Source organism: Pan paniscus, chromosome 19 (genome assembly GCF_029289425.2).
Source record: "Pan paniscus chromosome 19, NHGRI_mPanPan1-v2.0_pri, whole genome shotgun sequence".
NCBI classification, from domain to species: Eukaryota; Metazoa; Chordata; class Mammalia; order Primates; family Hominidae; genus Pan; species Pan paniscus.
In genome coordinates, this window is record NC_073268.2 from 27,224,942 (window position 1) to 27,241,047 (window position 16,106).

General features: G+C 45.7%; 2 protein-coding genes across 40 annotated transcripts in view; one reads left to right on the plus strand and one right to left on the minus strand.

Annotated features, from left to right (window-relative positions):
• The window catches only part of SYNRG (synergin gamma), a 93,044-nt gene extending 80,336 nt beyond the window's left edge, over positions 1–12,708 (plus strand). For 21 of the 37 annotated variants that reach the window (XM_034942023.3, XM_055100978.2, XM_055100980.2 and 18 more), the window contains 2 exons: positions 6,985–7,095; positions 8,542–12,708. In XM_034942023.3, coding sequence (XP_034797914.3) covers positions 6,985–7,095; positions 8,542–8,673 — 243 coding nt within the window. In that variant the 3' untranslated portion in view covers positions 8,674–12,708. Of the gene's footprint in view, positions 1–6,984; positions 7,096–7,418; positions 7,455–8,541 lie in introns of all 37 variants that reach the window. The other 16 variants (XM_034942021.3, XM_008971214.5, XM_034942025.3 and 13 more) reach the window with 1 other exon arrangement.
• A 1,395-nt stretch (positions 12,709–14,103) lies between these two features.
• Positions 14,104–16,106, minus strand: part of DUSP14 (dual specificity phosphatase 14) — a 32,563-nt gene continuing 30,560 nt past the window's right edge. For all 3 annotated transcript variants that reach the window (XM_034942030.3, XM_034942029.3, XM_008971222.3), the window contains exon 3: positions 14,104–15,420. In XM_034942030.3, coding sequence (XP_034797921.1) covers positions 14,732–15,328 — 597 coding nt within the window. In that variant the 5' untranslated portion in view covers positions 15,329–15,420 and the 3' untranslated portion in view covers positions 14,104–14,731. The remainder of the gene's footprint in view (positions 15,421–16,106) is intronic.

The window sequence follows — 16,106 nt, forward strand, 5'->3', positions numbered from 1 at the left end:
CGTATTGGATTTTTTTATTTGTATCATTTTTGTTTTTTTCTATTTTTTCCTCCGAATATTTTTGATCTGAGGTTGGTTGAACCCACAGATGTGGAACCCATGGATACCGAGGGCTGACTGTACTGGCAAAGCTTTATGTTCTCTTTCTCTTTGATACTCTTTATCCATGGACTAAGACTCCCTCTTGTGGTAGAAGCATGTCTCCTCCAGGCACAGACTGAAGACCTGCTTCTTTCTCAAGAGGTGAAACTCACCTGGTTTAGTGAGATGTGATGCACTCTGAGATTGGCTCCCAAGTGACTTGTCATCTAAGGTTTTATCTTGTGAAGTGGGTTGAAGTTCAGTAGGTTTGGAACAAACAGAGAATTCTGTCCTGGAAAATTAATCGATTTTTGCCATATAAAATCTAAGAGAAGAGAAAAGGTTGTTATTCGCCTGAATTTTAGTCAATTGGCAATCACAGAGGCTCTCTGATTCCACTGTTCACCTCAGTGAAACATGAATTCTTTACTACTTCCTTTCAATGTGAAATTGACCAGTGAATTTCAGAGTCCTTATTTCCTATTGCTGTGACATATCAGGAGAACAGTTTATTTTCAATGGTGATAGCATTTTTGTCGTCTTGCCAGTCTGCACAATGTTTTAGAGACAGGATCTTTACTATGTCTCTGCATGGCTGTCCTCAGTTGACAGAAGGCAGCTGTGGTAGACAGAATGATGGCCCCCTCAAAGCTACCCATGTCCCAGGAACTTGTCAATATGTTACCTTTGCAAATGGGATTAAGTTAAAGGCCTTTCTTTGGGGAAGGTATCCTGGATTATCCAGGTGACCCCAGTGTCATCACATGGATCCTTAGAAGGGGAAGGTAGGAGGGGAAGAGTGAGAAAAAGTGATGTGACAACAGAAGCAGAGAGAAGAAGAGAGTGGCAGATGCTACCTGCTGGCTTTGAAGATGGGATCACAAGTCAGGGAATGTAGAGGCCGTCCCTAGAAGCTAGAAAAGGCAAGGAAACATTTTCCCCTAGAACTCCCAGAAGGAATGCAGTCCTGCTCACCCATTTTAGACTTCTGAAATCCACAACTGTAAGAGGATACATTTATGTTGTTTTAAGCCATTAAGTTTGTGCTTTGTTACAGCAGCAATAGGAAAGATTATACAAGACATTGTAACCAAGCAAATACCAAAACTTTATAATTGCCTATGGAACCTGTGTCTAGATCACCCTTTGTATCAGTCAAATTAGACTAGGTTATGCTTCAGTAACAAATAGTTTCTTCTATCTTAGCAAAAGCAAAGCTTTATTTCTTGCTCAGGCTATGTGTCCATCTCAAGTTGGTGGGGGGCTCTGTGCCATGTCCTTACCCAGGGACCCAGGTTGACAGAGCCTTCACCATGTGGAACATAGCTGGTCACCGTGGGAGTGTCAAGGAAACATGAGAAATAGCACATTGGTCTTAAAGGCTTCCTCCCAGAGGTGACACTCTTTTTTTTTTTTTTGAGATGGCATCTTCCTCTGTTGCCTAGGCTGGAGTGCAGTGGTGCAATCTCAGCTCACTGCAGCCTCCATCTCTTGGGTTCAAGCTATTCTCCTACCTCAGCCTCCCAAATAGCTGGGATTACAGGTGCCCCGCCACCACGTCCGGCTAATTGTTTTGTTTTGTTTTTGAGACGGGGTCTCGCTCTGTCGCCCAGGCTGGAGTGCAATGGCGCGATCTTGGCTCACTTCAACCTCCACCTCCCGGGTTCAAGCAATTCTCCTGCCTCAGCCTCCTGAATAGCTGGGATTACAGGCAAGCGCCACCACACCTGGCTAATTTTTGTATTTTTAGTAGAGACGGGGTTTCACCATGTTGGCCAGGCTGGTCTCCAAAGCCTGACCTCGTGATCCGCCCGCCTTGGCCTCCCAAAGTGCTGAGATTACAGGTGTGAGCCACCGCTCCCGGCATTTTTTTGTATTTTTAGTAGAGACGGGGCTTTGCCATGTTGGCCAGGCTGGTCTTGAACTCCTGACCTCAGGTGATCCACCCACCTCGGCCTCCCAAAGTGCTGGGGTTACAGGTGTGAGCCACCATACTCCCAGCTTACGTGTGACTTTTGCTTAGTTATTGACTGTGGCAAGTTACAGGCCAATGCCTGATTGAAAAAGGGGCAGGGAAGGCCCATCCTACCATTCCATAAAAAGGAGAAAGATTATTGGTGAAGAACACTAATTACTACCAAACTCTTCTTCCTTAATAAGGATCTTCCTGGACACCATTGTAGCAGTTTATTGTAGGCTAAAGATTCAGGATTATATATCTCAGTCTGACATTGGGACTTATCAGTGTCAGTAGGCCATATATAATATGTATATATTTTTTTAAATCTTAACTAAATGCATGAAATACTTGCCAAATAAGGAGATGATCAATTTAAGGTGACTTGTAGAGGGCATACCTTCTTATATGATGACAGCCAAACTGTTATCTTATATGATTGGTGCCAAACTGTTACTATTACACTACAATAAAGACCCTGTTTATACATGTGTACTTAAGAAGGTTAATTTTGTCAGCTGAAAGAGTAATTTGATCACAGGGTCATTTATGCAGAGCCTTATGGTTTTCATTGGCGATTACAGTATGATCTTTTCATTTGCTTTCCTTATGCCTTTGGTAAACAGATATTAAGGGGCTTCTATTAATTTGATTGATTTCAGGATTCAGAGTTTTCCCAGATTCTAATTATTTCTCAAAGAGCCCTGATTCAGTAACATGATGACTATCTGTAATGTGGATTACAGAGGTGATACTATGTTTTAACCTCTTTTAAAAGCTTGCTAAGAGTTCGTCAAAGTGAATAATTGTGATCATCATATAGACTACTTTTCACTTCCAGAGCATGTTTTATGTCCATCTGAGATATATAGAAATGGGAGAGAGGTGTAGGGCAAGTGAAATAGTTACCATTTTACAGATGACTGACTGCCGAACACACAAGTGTTAGCACCAGCGTCTTCCACATTTGACCAGAGTGACCACGGTTGCACTACAAAAGAAAAGAGAGAAAAGAAAAAATATCCTATGACTTGGCTAAGGCCATGTAAGTTTACTTTGATCACCTACACCAGAGTCCTTTTGCACACAGTTGAAACATACACCTCACCTTTTCTTCTTTGAAAACCGTGTGTTCTTCCTTCCCCTGCTGTGATCTCAGTGGATCTAGCTCAGATGTGTTTAAGACAGATTTGTGGAGCTAGTTCATGGTTTATTATTTCAAATTAGAAAGGAACAGGGAACATCATACATAATCTACACATTTTTATAAGGAGAAATCTTTTTTTTTTCCTGGTGAGGAAAGATACGGATCATGTAATTTTGCTTTGTTGCTCAAAAACGACGTGGAAACTCCTCAGTGGTTCAGACTGGAAGAACTATGGGAAATGTAGCTGTTAATTTGGCAGGAATTTGCCATCATCCTGGGTCACCTCAGTATCCATGAAGACAAACCAACTACCATGCCAGGCTCCCGGATGCTTGACTGCCTGGCCCACAGAGCCCTCGCTTCCCCTGCACTTCAGCCACCCACTGGCATCACCACGATGGGCTGTGTTAGCAAACATTGTGCAGCGCCTGTGCAGTCTCGAACCCCGACATCAAACTTCCTGAGTCCAGATTGGCGACCCTCCCGTTGTCTCACTCTTCACTGGCACTGCTCTTGTTTTTGGTTCTCAAGACAGGATGTTGTCTCTTTTACTGTGTTCCTATCAGCCCTCTTCTGTCTTCACTTCTTTTCTCACCTCCTAACTCTCCACAGTGCATGGGGCATCCCTCCTCACTCCCTTCAGTCATACTCATTAGACCAAACCCAACTGGAATCAGTGCAGCCATCCACCTTGACCCACTGTGTGCTGGTGGAGACAATCACACCTCCAGAGTTTGCTGCTTGGAGCTCGCAAGGCTACTGCTTTTTCAGACACAGCTGATGATCTCACCTCCTGCGTTAGAGTGAGGATGAGCCCTCTGAGAGGAACTCCTCAACTTCTAGGCTCCCACCTGAGATTCCATTCTGTCGCACTAGCGTGTTAGATCCAGTTCTTACTGGCTTGCAAGAGTGGATTGTTAAATGTTCAGGAATTTTATGAGCCAGTTGTTAAACACCGTTATTACTAAAAATTAAATGAAGACTGGGTACAGTGGCTCATGCCTCTAATCCCAACACTTTGGGAGGCCGAGGTGGGAGGATCGCTTGAGGCCAGAAGTTCTAGACCAGCCTGGGCAACATAGCGAGACCTCATCTCTACTAAAAATAAAAAGTAGCCAGGTGTAGTGGCACACACCTGTAGTCCCAGCTACTCAGGAGGCTGAGGCAAAAGGATTGCTTGATCCCAAGAGTTTGAGGCTGCAGTGAGCCATGATCACACATGTCCCTGCACTCCACCCTGGGTGACAGAGTGAGATTCTATCTCAAAAGCAAGACAAAACACAAATGATATAAACTTGCAGTTACATATATTATATTAAAAATAGTGGTAATAAATACTTAAAACATTCTAGTTCTTAAATTTTACTCTTGTCTAGCTTTCAGGGTTATTTATGTCTATCACAGGGTAACCAACTGTCCCTGTTTGGTCAGGACTGAGGGATGTCCTCAGTGCTAAAAAGTGATGGAGAAAATGTTATTAGTGCAGATTAAACTTAAAAGTGTGTGGCCAGGCACGGTGGCTCACACCTGTAATCCCAGCACTTTGGGAGGCCAAGGTGGACAGATCACGAGGTCAGGAGTTCAAGACCAGCCTGGCCAATATGGTGAAACCCCGTCTCTACTAAAAATACAAAAATTAGCCAGGTGTGGTGGTGCACGCCTATAGTCCCAGCTACTTGGGAGGCTGAGGCAGAAGAATCCCTTGAACCCGGGAGGCGGAGCTTGCAGTGAGCCGAGATTGCGCCACTGCACTCCAGCCTTGGCTACAGAGCAAGACTCCACCTCAAAAAAAAAAAAAAAAAAGTGTTAGCTGGACATGGTGGTGCACACCTGTAGTCCCAGCTACTCAGGAGGCTGAGGCGGGAGGATTGCTTGAGCCCAGGAGGCGGAGGCTGCAGTGAGCCAAGATGACACCACCACACTCCAGCCTGGGCAACAGAGTGAGACCCTGTCTCAAAATAAATAAAAATAAAAGTGTGCTGCGGGGCCGGGCACAGTGGCTCATGCCTGTAAACCCACCACTTTGGGAGGACCACTTGAGCACAGGAGTTCAGGATCAGCCTGGGCAACATAGGGAGATAATCATCTTTACAAAAAAATCAAAAAATTAGCTGGGCATGGTGGCATGCACATGTGGCCCCAGCTATTTGAGAGGCTGAGGATCTCTTGAGCCCAGGAAGTCAAGGCTGCAGTGAGCTGTGATCATGCCACTGTACTCCAGCCTGAGCGACAGAGTGACTGGACAGCTTTCCAAGATTGAGACCTACCCTTTTAACCATTGTGTGTGTGTGTGTGTGTGTGTGTAGTGAATTAGATAATGCATATAAAGAGCTTAGTATAGTGCTTGGCAAAGTAAGGGCGTATTAGCTGTTGTTCTATTTATGGTCTTTAGCTGGTGACTTTCAGATCTCTCCACAAGCAGGAGGCCTGTATGTGTATCCAACCACCTGATTATATAGCATGTGGCCTTCGCTGTCCCACAGGCAGCTCCAGCTCAGCTTGGACCAAACTGAACTCTTCTCCTCAGCTTCCATCCTCAAACCTGGTCCTTCTCTCACGTGTCTTATTATGGTGAATCCTCTCAGCTGCCCGGGTCCCCCAACCTCTCCCATCCAGCAGGTCACCCAGGCCTGCTCATTCTCCTGCCTCGGCAGCTCTTTCACGTGCCCATTTCTCTCCATTCCCCACCGCCGCTGCCTTCATTCTGACCATCGGTATCTGTCTCCAGGACTGCTACAGCAGACTTCTGGCTGAGGCCTGTGCCCTGAGGATTGCCACCCCCAATTCATTGCCTATACTGTAGCGAGAGGGATCTGTCAGTAATACGAACCTGGGCCTGTCGTGATCCAGTTGGAAGCCTTAGTGGCTTCTAGGATGCTCCTTATCTTCCTTGGAGTCCTCGTGCTGCGGCTTCATCTCCTCTTTTCCTGGGCTCTGCCCCCACCCTCTAGATTCCTTCCCATACCCCATTTTTAGCTCAGTGGCCTTTGCCTGTGCTGCTTGTTCTGCATAGAATATCCTTCCCTCCCCTACCTCACCCAACCCTCCTGTCCCCCTCACCTAGCAGCTCCCATCTACACTCAGCCAAGGTGATTCTAAGTTCTAGGAAGCAGGCCAGGCACGGTGGCTTATGCCTGTAATCCCACCACTTTGGGAGGCGGAGGCGGGTGGATCACCTGCAATCAGGAGTTCAAGACCAGCCTGACCAACATGGTGAAGCCCTGTCTCTACTAAAAATACAAAATTAACCAGATGTGGTGGCGCGCCTGTAATCCCAGCTACTCAGAAGGCTGAGGCAGGAGAATCGCTTGAACCTGGGAGGCAGAGGTTGCCGTGAGCTGAGATCACACCATTGCACTCCAGCCTGGGCGACAGAGTGAGACTCTGTCTCAAAAAAAAAAAAAAAAAAAAAGAAAAGAAAAAGTTCTAGGAAGCAGTCTCTGGCTTCAGGCCCCATCCTCCTCGAGCTGGGCTAAGTGCCGCTCCCTTGTGCCCTGGCACTCAGGACTTCCCCCAAGTAAGCACACCCAGCACTCATGGCACTGCACGGGCTCCCCTGGCGCCCACCTGAGACTGAGTTCTCAGAGGTCAGAGGGCGTGTTGTACTGGTGCCGGCCTTCCTAGCACCTGGAACCATGGCAGGTTCCCAGTGGATGTGTGGGAAGTTAAATCCTTGTAGTGGTGGTGTTAGAGTACTTAACTTGCCGCTAGGCCTGCTGGGGGTGAGTGATGAGGGAGTGAAGTGAACAGCGTGTGGACTTGCTGGACTTCTTACCCATTTGTCTTGTCATCCTCACAGCCAGATGAAAACTCGCTGGATTTTTCCTCCTGTATGTTACGGCCTGGGATTAAAAATGCTCAGGAGCTTGCCTGTGGAGTGTGCCTCTTGAATGTGGACTCGAGGAGCTGGGTAAGTCACGCGGCCTCCTTGCAGACAGCAAAGGGCTTCCCTAACATGACTCTGGACAACCTCATCTGGCCCACTTTACTGCAGAGTTTGTGACCAGAGGTGGGGATTTTCTCAAGTCCTAAAAGCTGATGGTAGGAGCAGACACATTCCCTCGAGAGGGCGGCGGGGGAGCTGTGGAGGGAATGGACGTGGCTCTCATGCCTGCAGCACCCTGTGCGTAGTGGGGAGGTCAGGGGAAAAGGGTGAACCTGTAAAGATGTGTTTGGAGGCAAGAGGCCCTGTTCTGGGAATGTTGTTGACCTGTGGTTTCAACGTTATTTCAGAAAGAAGAGAAGCCTGCAGAAGAACATCCTAAAAAAGTATGAACCAGTTACACCTTATCTTAGCGTCTCCATTTTAATTTTGAGTGTGGAGGGCAAATTGGATGATTCTATCCATTGCCATCCTGAACTGTTCCAATCATGAATCCTTCACTGAGTCAGTTTTGTTCCCATAATGTTTGATGGAGTCTCCTAATGTGTCTGTGTGGGTCCACTTCTGTCTTATTTGCATGCTTGTTTCACATAATTGGCTTCTGGTGTTGCAGTTATTTTTCTCTGTGATGAATGGGGTGACAGAATGAGCAACTTCTGGAAGCCTGGAAGTTGTAGTGACACACAGATGGAGATCAAAGAGCTTCAGGATGTAGCCATTTAGCCATTTTAACAGACAAGCAGCAAATTGGGTTTTAGAGTTTTGTTTATTTGCAGTGCATATTAGAAAACTAACCCCAGGAAGTGGTTGAGGTTTGGACTCTACTTTTCCATGGCTGACTGTAGCTTACTGATAAGCCTGTTCATCTGGAAATAATTCTTATGTGTTTAATGCCCATTCATTTCGAGGCATTTTTTTTTAACTCTATACCTGTTTGGACTTTTTGATAATGTAGATTCATTAGGCATTAGGGTCAATGCCATTAGACCCTAAGAGTTGTTATCTGTCGTTCTCTAACTCTCTCGTTTTCTAACTCTCTTGTAATTTTTTGTCATGATAGGCTTGTGGTCAGCTACAGGAGTGTAAAGGATTGCATGCTGTAGTCAGATGCCAGCCTTAGGTGGAGGGCTTCCTTCAGCACAGTGAGGGATGAAAGCTATCCACAGCCCTTGGCTACTTCAGTTCCCCTTATCATGATTCCCCCCCTCCACCCCATAACCTCTGTCTGCCTTTTCCTTGGAAGATTTGGCCACCTTTTGCTGAAACTAGGTTTAGTGGTAACAATTTTATACCTTTAATTAGCAGTAAAAAACCTTCTCTCTTGAATTCCTGTAGCTATCCGCTCAGCTTTTGTGTGTGTGCCATTTTGGCCTCAGCCTCTGTGACCTGGAGAGATGTACATGTTGGTTGCTGAAAAGCTCTGAGATGCAGAAAAAGCCTGACTTGCCCCACATCTCTGTTTATTTCTGGCAGGCATTCAACTCAGAAACAGACAGTTTCAAGCTGGCCTATGGAGGGCACCAGTATCACGCCAGCTGTGCCAACTTCTGGATCAACTGTGTCGAACCAAAGCCTCCTGGCCTCGTCCTGCCTGACCTGCTCTGAACAACTCCTCTGTGAAGCATTGACTTTTTTTTTTCTGTGACACCCCACGGGGTGACAGGGACCAATAAATAGAATGCGAGCACTGCGCAGTTCGCTTCCCTGAATCGATATGAAGAACACCGCAAGGGACGGGGCCCCCGTCATCCCCACGGCCAGTCTGCAGGACTTCAGGTAAAATTGTCCCACCCAAACTGCACGTGGCACCAGAAGCTTGCTCACTTATCTCTACTTAAGATTTTCTGAAATACGGACCACGGCTTTCTTGATCTAAGGAAGAACTTGCTGCTGCAGTATTGAAACTGTGAAGAACTGACATTTGAAGAAAAATAGATTACCGTTGCGGGACTAGAATGGGCGACTGCTTGGAGCCAGTGCTTGTTTTTATCTAGGACACTTACTGTCCTGTGAAGTAGAATGCATTTATCTGCATTTAGTTTGTTAATGTCTGAAATGAATAAAAAGAGGAAATTGCGATTAAACTGATGTTCTGCTTTTTATGGAGAAGATTCTGCCCGTCTCCCCTGGACAGTAGCAGGCAGGTGAGGGCAGATTTTACCCACTTGGTTGTCACAACTGAACCAGTTCTCTACTCCTTTCCTTCACTTCTGTCCACTCTCAAGACTTTTTCCCAAAACATGCCTGGGCACTCTGCAGCCGTGAAGAATGCTCATTTTGACAGAGGCCCAAATCCTGTGTATTAGGATGATATCCTTCCCCCCGGGAGCCTTCGCTGCAAACCTGTTCTGCCGCATGCAAAGACTGTGACCATGGAGTTTTCTCAGACAAGATTTGGAAAGGCAGTGGAATGAAATCTCTTTGCAGTGGCCTCTCTCCAAATTTCCAAAGATGACTGCATAGGGACCAACACTGCCTGACTTTGCAGTATCTGTGAGAAAAACCTGAAAATTAATTCAGGGTGAAAATGTGGAGCTCTCGGCCTAGTGTAAAGTATCAAGATGTATATTTATGGGATAGATACATGACTTAGAAGTAGTAGAAGAAAATTGTCCAGAAACAGTACTGAATTTTGGATAGAAAAGGCTCATGCTTCCTGGAGTAGGGAATTGTCTTTGCCATTTAATGTGAATGCATAAAATTAGGGGAAAAAACCCAAGTGGCTAAGAGCTGTGTTATTCCTGGGAAGAACTACCAATCTAGGGCACACGTCTCTCTGAATTGTTGATTATGCGCTTTATGAAGAGATTTTTCAATCTCGTGTGCTTTACTTTGTGTGGTTTAGGCCCTCTGACCTAGACTTTTATTTTTAAACTGAAAAAGTTGGTCTTGTCTATATAATTGCTGCTTTTACATAATTTATTTTCCCTTCTCAGGACAAATTCTATCTTGCTCCATCTTACAGCTTTTCCATGTTCTCCAAGAAAGGTGTGGAACATTTTCATTAAACAGCTGTTGCTGAGGCTTCTGCTTGACCTTCTGCGTGCCCGAATGCACAGAGAGGCACCGAGGAGAGAAAGGCTTTTCTCACTCGCTCCCGATGATACCGTCTCTGGCCATTCCTGACTGAGGCAGCTCACTCTGAATGGGCACCTTTGGAGCTTTTGCCCACCACAAGGCTAGTGGGGTGTTTCTAACAACACAAGTGGGACAGCTTTTGGCAGGCTTTTCCTGAGGCCTCGGCGCTTCCATCCTGGACAGCACCACTTCCACATGGAGCTGGAATGCAAGCAGGCTGCTAATTGGCCTTAAAAATTCTTTCTTTTTTTTTGAGATGGAGTTTCACTCTTGTTGCCCAGGCTTGAGTGCAATGGCACAATCTCAGCTCAGTGCAACCTCCGCCTCCCGGGTTCAAGCAATTCTCCTGCCTCAGCCTCGCGAGTAGCTGGGATTACAGGCGTGCACCACCACGCCCAGCTAATTTTGTATTTTTAGTAGAGGCAAGGTTTCTCCATGTTGGCCAGGCTTGAACTCCGGACCTCAGGCGATCCGCCCGCCTCAGCTTCTCAAAGTACCGGGATTACAGGCGTGAGCCACTGCGCCTGGCCTAAATTTCATAACAGAACCATGACAGCAGAATCTACCTTTGCAATAAGAATGTTTCCCAGGAGTTAGAGACCAGCCCTGGGCATGATGGTAAGACCCCAGCTAATTATACAAAAAATAATTAGCCGGGCAGGTGGAATGCATCTGTGGACATTTGTGATCCCAGCTACTAGGTAAGCTGAGGCGGGAGATCACATGAGTCCAGGAGTTTGAGGCTGCACGTGACAGCGTAGGTGATGACAGAGCGAGACACTGTCTCTTAAAAAAAAAAAAAAAGTTTCCCAGTTCGAATTTGTATTGCTGAAACATTTTTTTTGAAATGCTGTATAGATGCCTGTCATGTCACAGTGGCCCAGTATCAACATTTTAAAAAGCTCACTTGGTAGCTGGGCTGGTTTCTATTCCTGAGAAATTCCAGAATGCCTCAGATAAAATTCCTTAGTATAATCCCCATTTTCCTTACCAAGGACGGTAGGCTTAGTCACTCCTTGGGAGGTGCCACAGGAAAATTCAGCAGATGTCAACAGAAAAAAAGCCTTTGCTATGAAAAGTATTCACTACCTTTCATATCTCTTGAATACTTGAAATGTTTAATTAGATGCCACCAATAGGGATCCAAGGAGTGTGGGACACGGTTGCGCTGCTTTTCTTTATAAACGTTTATTAAAATGGCTCAACGCTGCATTCAGCTTCACCTCAGCTCTTCTTGTCAGCCAGGAGCCCCGTGTCCTTGGAAACCGTAGCCAAGGTTACTTATTTCCATACTGTGCATTGTGTCAGCCCGCTTCACCCCACTGCTTGAATGGCCATTAATAAGCACTTCTCTTTTTTTGGTGGGATGTTTTGCCTTTAAAATTTTTATGGCTTAGTGTGTAATTTAATTTTTGTCTGGACATGCTTGAGATAGAAGAGGTACTGGATATATGAGGATATTTTCCATGCTTTATTCTTCCTGTGGCTACTAGTTAGCATTCCATAGGGGTTGTGAATTTTTAATTATTTGAATATTTTGTGTACATATACATATTTGAAGGGTTTTGGGGGGGGTCTTATTTGTTTAAAGGTGTCTTCTGTTTGCCTATTTCAAGTGTACTTCAGCTTTGCAAAGATTATAGGGCTGTATGTTACAGAAATAGGAAATGCTGGCCCTGTACTGGGGACCACTACAAAAATTCCCTTTAGCCGGGCGTGGTGGCTCATGCCTGTAATCCCCAGCACTTTGGGAGGCCGAGCCGGGTGGATCACCCGAGGTAAGGAGTTCAAGACCAGCCTGGCCAACATGGCGAGACCCTGTCTCTACTAAAAATACAAAAATTAGCTGGGCATGGTGGCAGGTGCCTGTAATCCCAGCTACTCGGGAGGCTGAGGCAGGAGAATTGCTTGAACCAGAGAGGCGGAGGTTGCAGTGAGCCGAGATCGCGCCACTGCACTCCAGCCTGGGCAACAAGAGCGAAACTCTGTCTCAAAAAAAAAAAAAATTCCCTTTAACACCTTCGAGGTCAAATGCCTGCCTTTGTGAACAGTTAATAAACTTTGACATTTTCAGACATTTGCCATTCAGAAGGGAGCATTGTAGCCTGCTGTAGACCATTCCAGCAAATGTCAGAATGCAGGGCAAGATGTGTGTCGACTATGTTTTTTATTTTTAAGTTACTTACTTATTTCTTCAGGTAAGTGTGTACCAAATAACAATACTGAAAAGCCCGCCCCTTGCCAGGCCGAGGAAATAAAGCTTAAGTGAAACAGCTCTTGGGGGAAAAATGCCACTTTACAAATACTTTTCTAACAAAATAGCATTATAATGAAGTTTTTACTTAATTCCATTATTTATATGTTGACGTGAATGTAAGTGGTTAAAAAGTATTCATGTGGGACATCTCATTACTTTGTAGCTGTGGCTTTATTAACCAGTGAATGCTGTGGCCCTCAGCGAAATGCGTTGTCTTCTGCGTGATGTGGAATTCGCGCCTGTATTTTAAAAGATGGTGTGGTTTCTCCCTTGTTTGTATTTTAATAAACAACTGCTCTAATTGATGTGTTTAGACATTATAAAGCTTTACCTTTAAAATATTTTCAGGGTCTGTTCTGAAATCACCCCTTGTTAAACTTCCCTAACCAAAATACAAGTGTAGAAGAATGTCAGGCTACTAAGCCTTTTCTTGGTCTTGTCTTTGTTGGGTTGATTTCACATAGATGCAAGTCACTAGGATGAACAGGGGCCCATGCGCTTAAGATTACAAAGGTGTTCAGCTTCCCACGTGCGAGGAACTCTTAGTTACAGCCCCGTAGTGCTGCTTGCCAGGAATTCTACAGGTAATTTTCATTAATTACCAAGAACATCTGTCACCAGGTGTCTTCTCGCCCTAGGACAATGGTTATTTGGGTGCTCTTATTCAGAAACTCCCAGACTCAAAGCTGAGCCTCCTACTAAAGCAGCCAGAGCCTCCCTGGATTTTTTTTTTTTTTTTTTGATCTTATAGCATTTGTTGTTTCCTCTGATTTCCCATAGAAACTATTAATAATTTTTTTATTTTAATTTTTCTAGAGAATAATGATGCATGTTTATAACAGTGGGCAGCCACGGGTATAAAGCAATAAAAGGTAGAATTTAGATGGGAAAAAACCATTGCCACAAACCAGGTAAAATGTGGAGGATTTATTTGTCTAAATATGTAGCTACTGGCCTATGTATGGCTTCCTGCCAAAACTGACCCAAAAAATCTAGAAAACTATTCCTCTGGTGAGCAAGCTACAACCTTCCTGATAAATGAAGCCAAAGAGCAGTGCCGCAGCGGGTTCCCATCGCACGGGCAGACGCCCAGGATGCCCTCCATCCAGAAGAAAGGCACGCCCTAGGACAGTGGTTACTTGGGGGCACGTGGAAAGTGCCCAGGAGTGTCCCAGGAGTGGGACAGGGGCGAGCTCATTCACCTTCTACCATGTATCTGATGATGATGAGCGGTGCTGCCCGTTTTATCAGGAGCAGTGAACTGGGTGACAGACAGACAGTCCCAAAGTTAAAGGCAGCCATTGTTTGTTATTTGCTTATCACTCATACTGAGGTTTGGTTTAGGGCATTTTCGTATGTGGTAATAATAATAGTCAAGCAGAGGCACCTTTTATTGAAAACCTGTTTCTCTGATGGAGGACACGCTGCTTCGGGGCACTCCACTAACCAAGAGGAAACCAAAACCAGCACCCCTGATCAGAGCGTGCACTATCATCTCCCACCGGCCCAGCACCGGGGACGGTGTGTCTGCCCGTCCACCAGGATGTGACGCGCCGACAGGACTCTGCTGGGATGTGTATTTTAAGTAATGTTCCCAACTGGCACAGGAGCCACATTTCAGCAGTTAGTTAGTTACTGGAGAGCACCTTTTTCCCATCATCAACACACACACACCCTGAAATTATTAGTAAAAATTCTAATATGTTAAGCATATAGATTTATTAAAAATAATGCTAATATAATCCTGGGCACATGGATTCCAAGAGAGTTTTTGCAGCAGATTTCATTATAGTTACTTAACAGCTAAATAATAAGGGTGTATTTAACTTACTTACAGAGTCACTAAATAATGGAGGGGAAAGGAAAGAGTAGGGCTAATCCAGTAGAGACTGAAGCTGGTATCAACCTTCCCCAAGCATCTGTCTGGTCCGCAGCCTGGGGCAAAGCTTGTCTCTAAAGGGTTAATGAGGCCCCAAAGTGATTTTTGCACTGAGCTCCTCCTGCACCTACCAAGGTGCCAAAGGCATGAGATTCAGAAGAGAGCAGAACCAGTTTATTAAACTGTTCAAATTGGTAAAAATGATTAAAAGCTAAAGATTTCCATAAACACTATTCCAAAATGTTAATTTTAAAAATGTGACTAGCAATGTATGCATTCCCTTTATGTCCCCTCCCTCCCTATCTCTTAAAATAAATTTGAACACCCAGTGTAAAAAACACTTGAGGGAGAACCAGAAGTCAGCCATTTGAGAAGAGAGTGAAGAGGGAGCAGACGGCGGGGAGCAGATGCCGGCCCCGCTCGGGCTGCTGACGCAGGCTTCAGTGGCACTAAATCCCCCAGTAAGGCATCAGGTGTCGGGACTCCTTCTCATAGACGTCGGGAACTATGCCATAAGGTGTCTGTACCATTTTAACTGTCGACTTCCCAAAGAGCTGGCGCTCGTAGTCTATCAGTTGCCTCCAGAAGCCTACGTTGGGCCTGATGACAGGTCGCCGGGCTTTCACCCAGTTGTACGCCTCCAGCAGGCACACGTTGTGGAATTTCATCAGGTACGCGATACACAGCGTGGCTGAGCGGCTCACCCCTGCAGCACAGTGCACCAAGGTGGCCCCGTGCTTCCTGCTCACACTGTGGATCTTGTCAGCCACGGTGTCAAAGTACAGTCCAATGGGGGCATGCGGCATGTCAGCCAGAGGCACTTTAACATACTCAAATTGGGGCCAGTTGAAATTAGGGATCTCAATGGTAGCATTAACAATGCAGGTGATGCCACGAGCCTGGAGGAGGTGCCGATTGGAGGCCACACTGCCTCTGCCCAGGAATAGAGAGGAGGTGATTTGAGCAATGCCTCCTATGTCTCCCTCGGAAATCATCCGAGGGGCCATGAGAGTCCTTGGTAGCGTGCTGTGACCTCTGGAGCTCATGAAGACGCCAGCAGTCACACTTGCATTGTTGGGGGCAAGACCAGAGTGTTTTATTTTCCTCCACCAAGGAATCCAAAATTAGAGTCTCCTTCCTGCAAAATACAGGTATGTGTCAGTACTTTAAATGCTACTGATTCATCACAGCCTTCTGTCACATTTGTCAAATGGGAAGATTAGAGGGTTTTTTTTTAATAATACAGTACAATCTTTCAAGGATACAAACAAATCATTTTCTATCAATTAACAGTTGGGAAAAGTCACCTAAGACACAAACATGTGAAATCAATGTAAAATTCAGCTCTCTGGTGATTGTCCAAAAAAAAAAAAAAAAAAAGTGGGGTCGGGGGGTGGCTGGGCATGGTGGCTCATACATGTAATCCCAGCACTTTGGGAGGCTGAGGTGGGAGGATTGCTTAAGCCCAGGAGTTCAAGACCAGAAGACCAGCCTGGGCAACACAGTGAGACCCCATCTCTACAAAAAAAAATTTTTTTTTTTTTTTTTTAATTAGCTGGGTGTGGTAGTGCATGCCTGTAGTCCCAGCTACTCAGGAGACTGAGGTGGGCAGATCACTTGAGCCTGGGAGGTCGAGGCTGCAGTGAGCTGTGATTGCACCACCACCATACTGCAACCTGGGCAACAGGGAGACCCAGTCTCAAAAAAAAAAAAAAAAAAAAAAAAGGAAAGGCCAGGTGAGGTAGCTCATGCCTGTAATCCCAGTACTTTGGGAGGCTGAGGCGGGTGGATCACCTGAGGTCAGGAGTTCGAGACCAGCCTGGC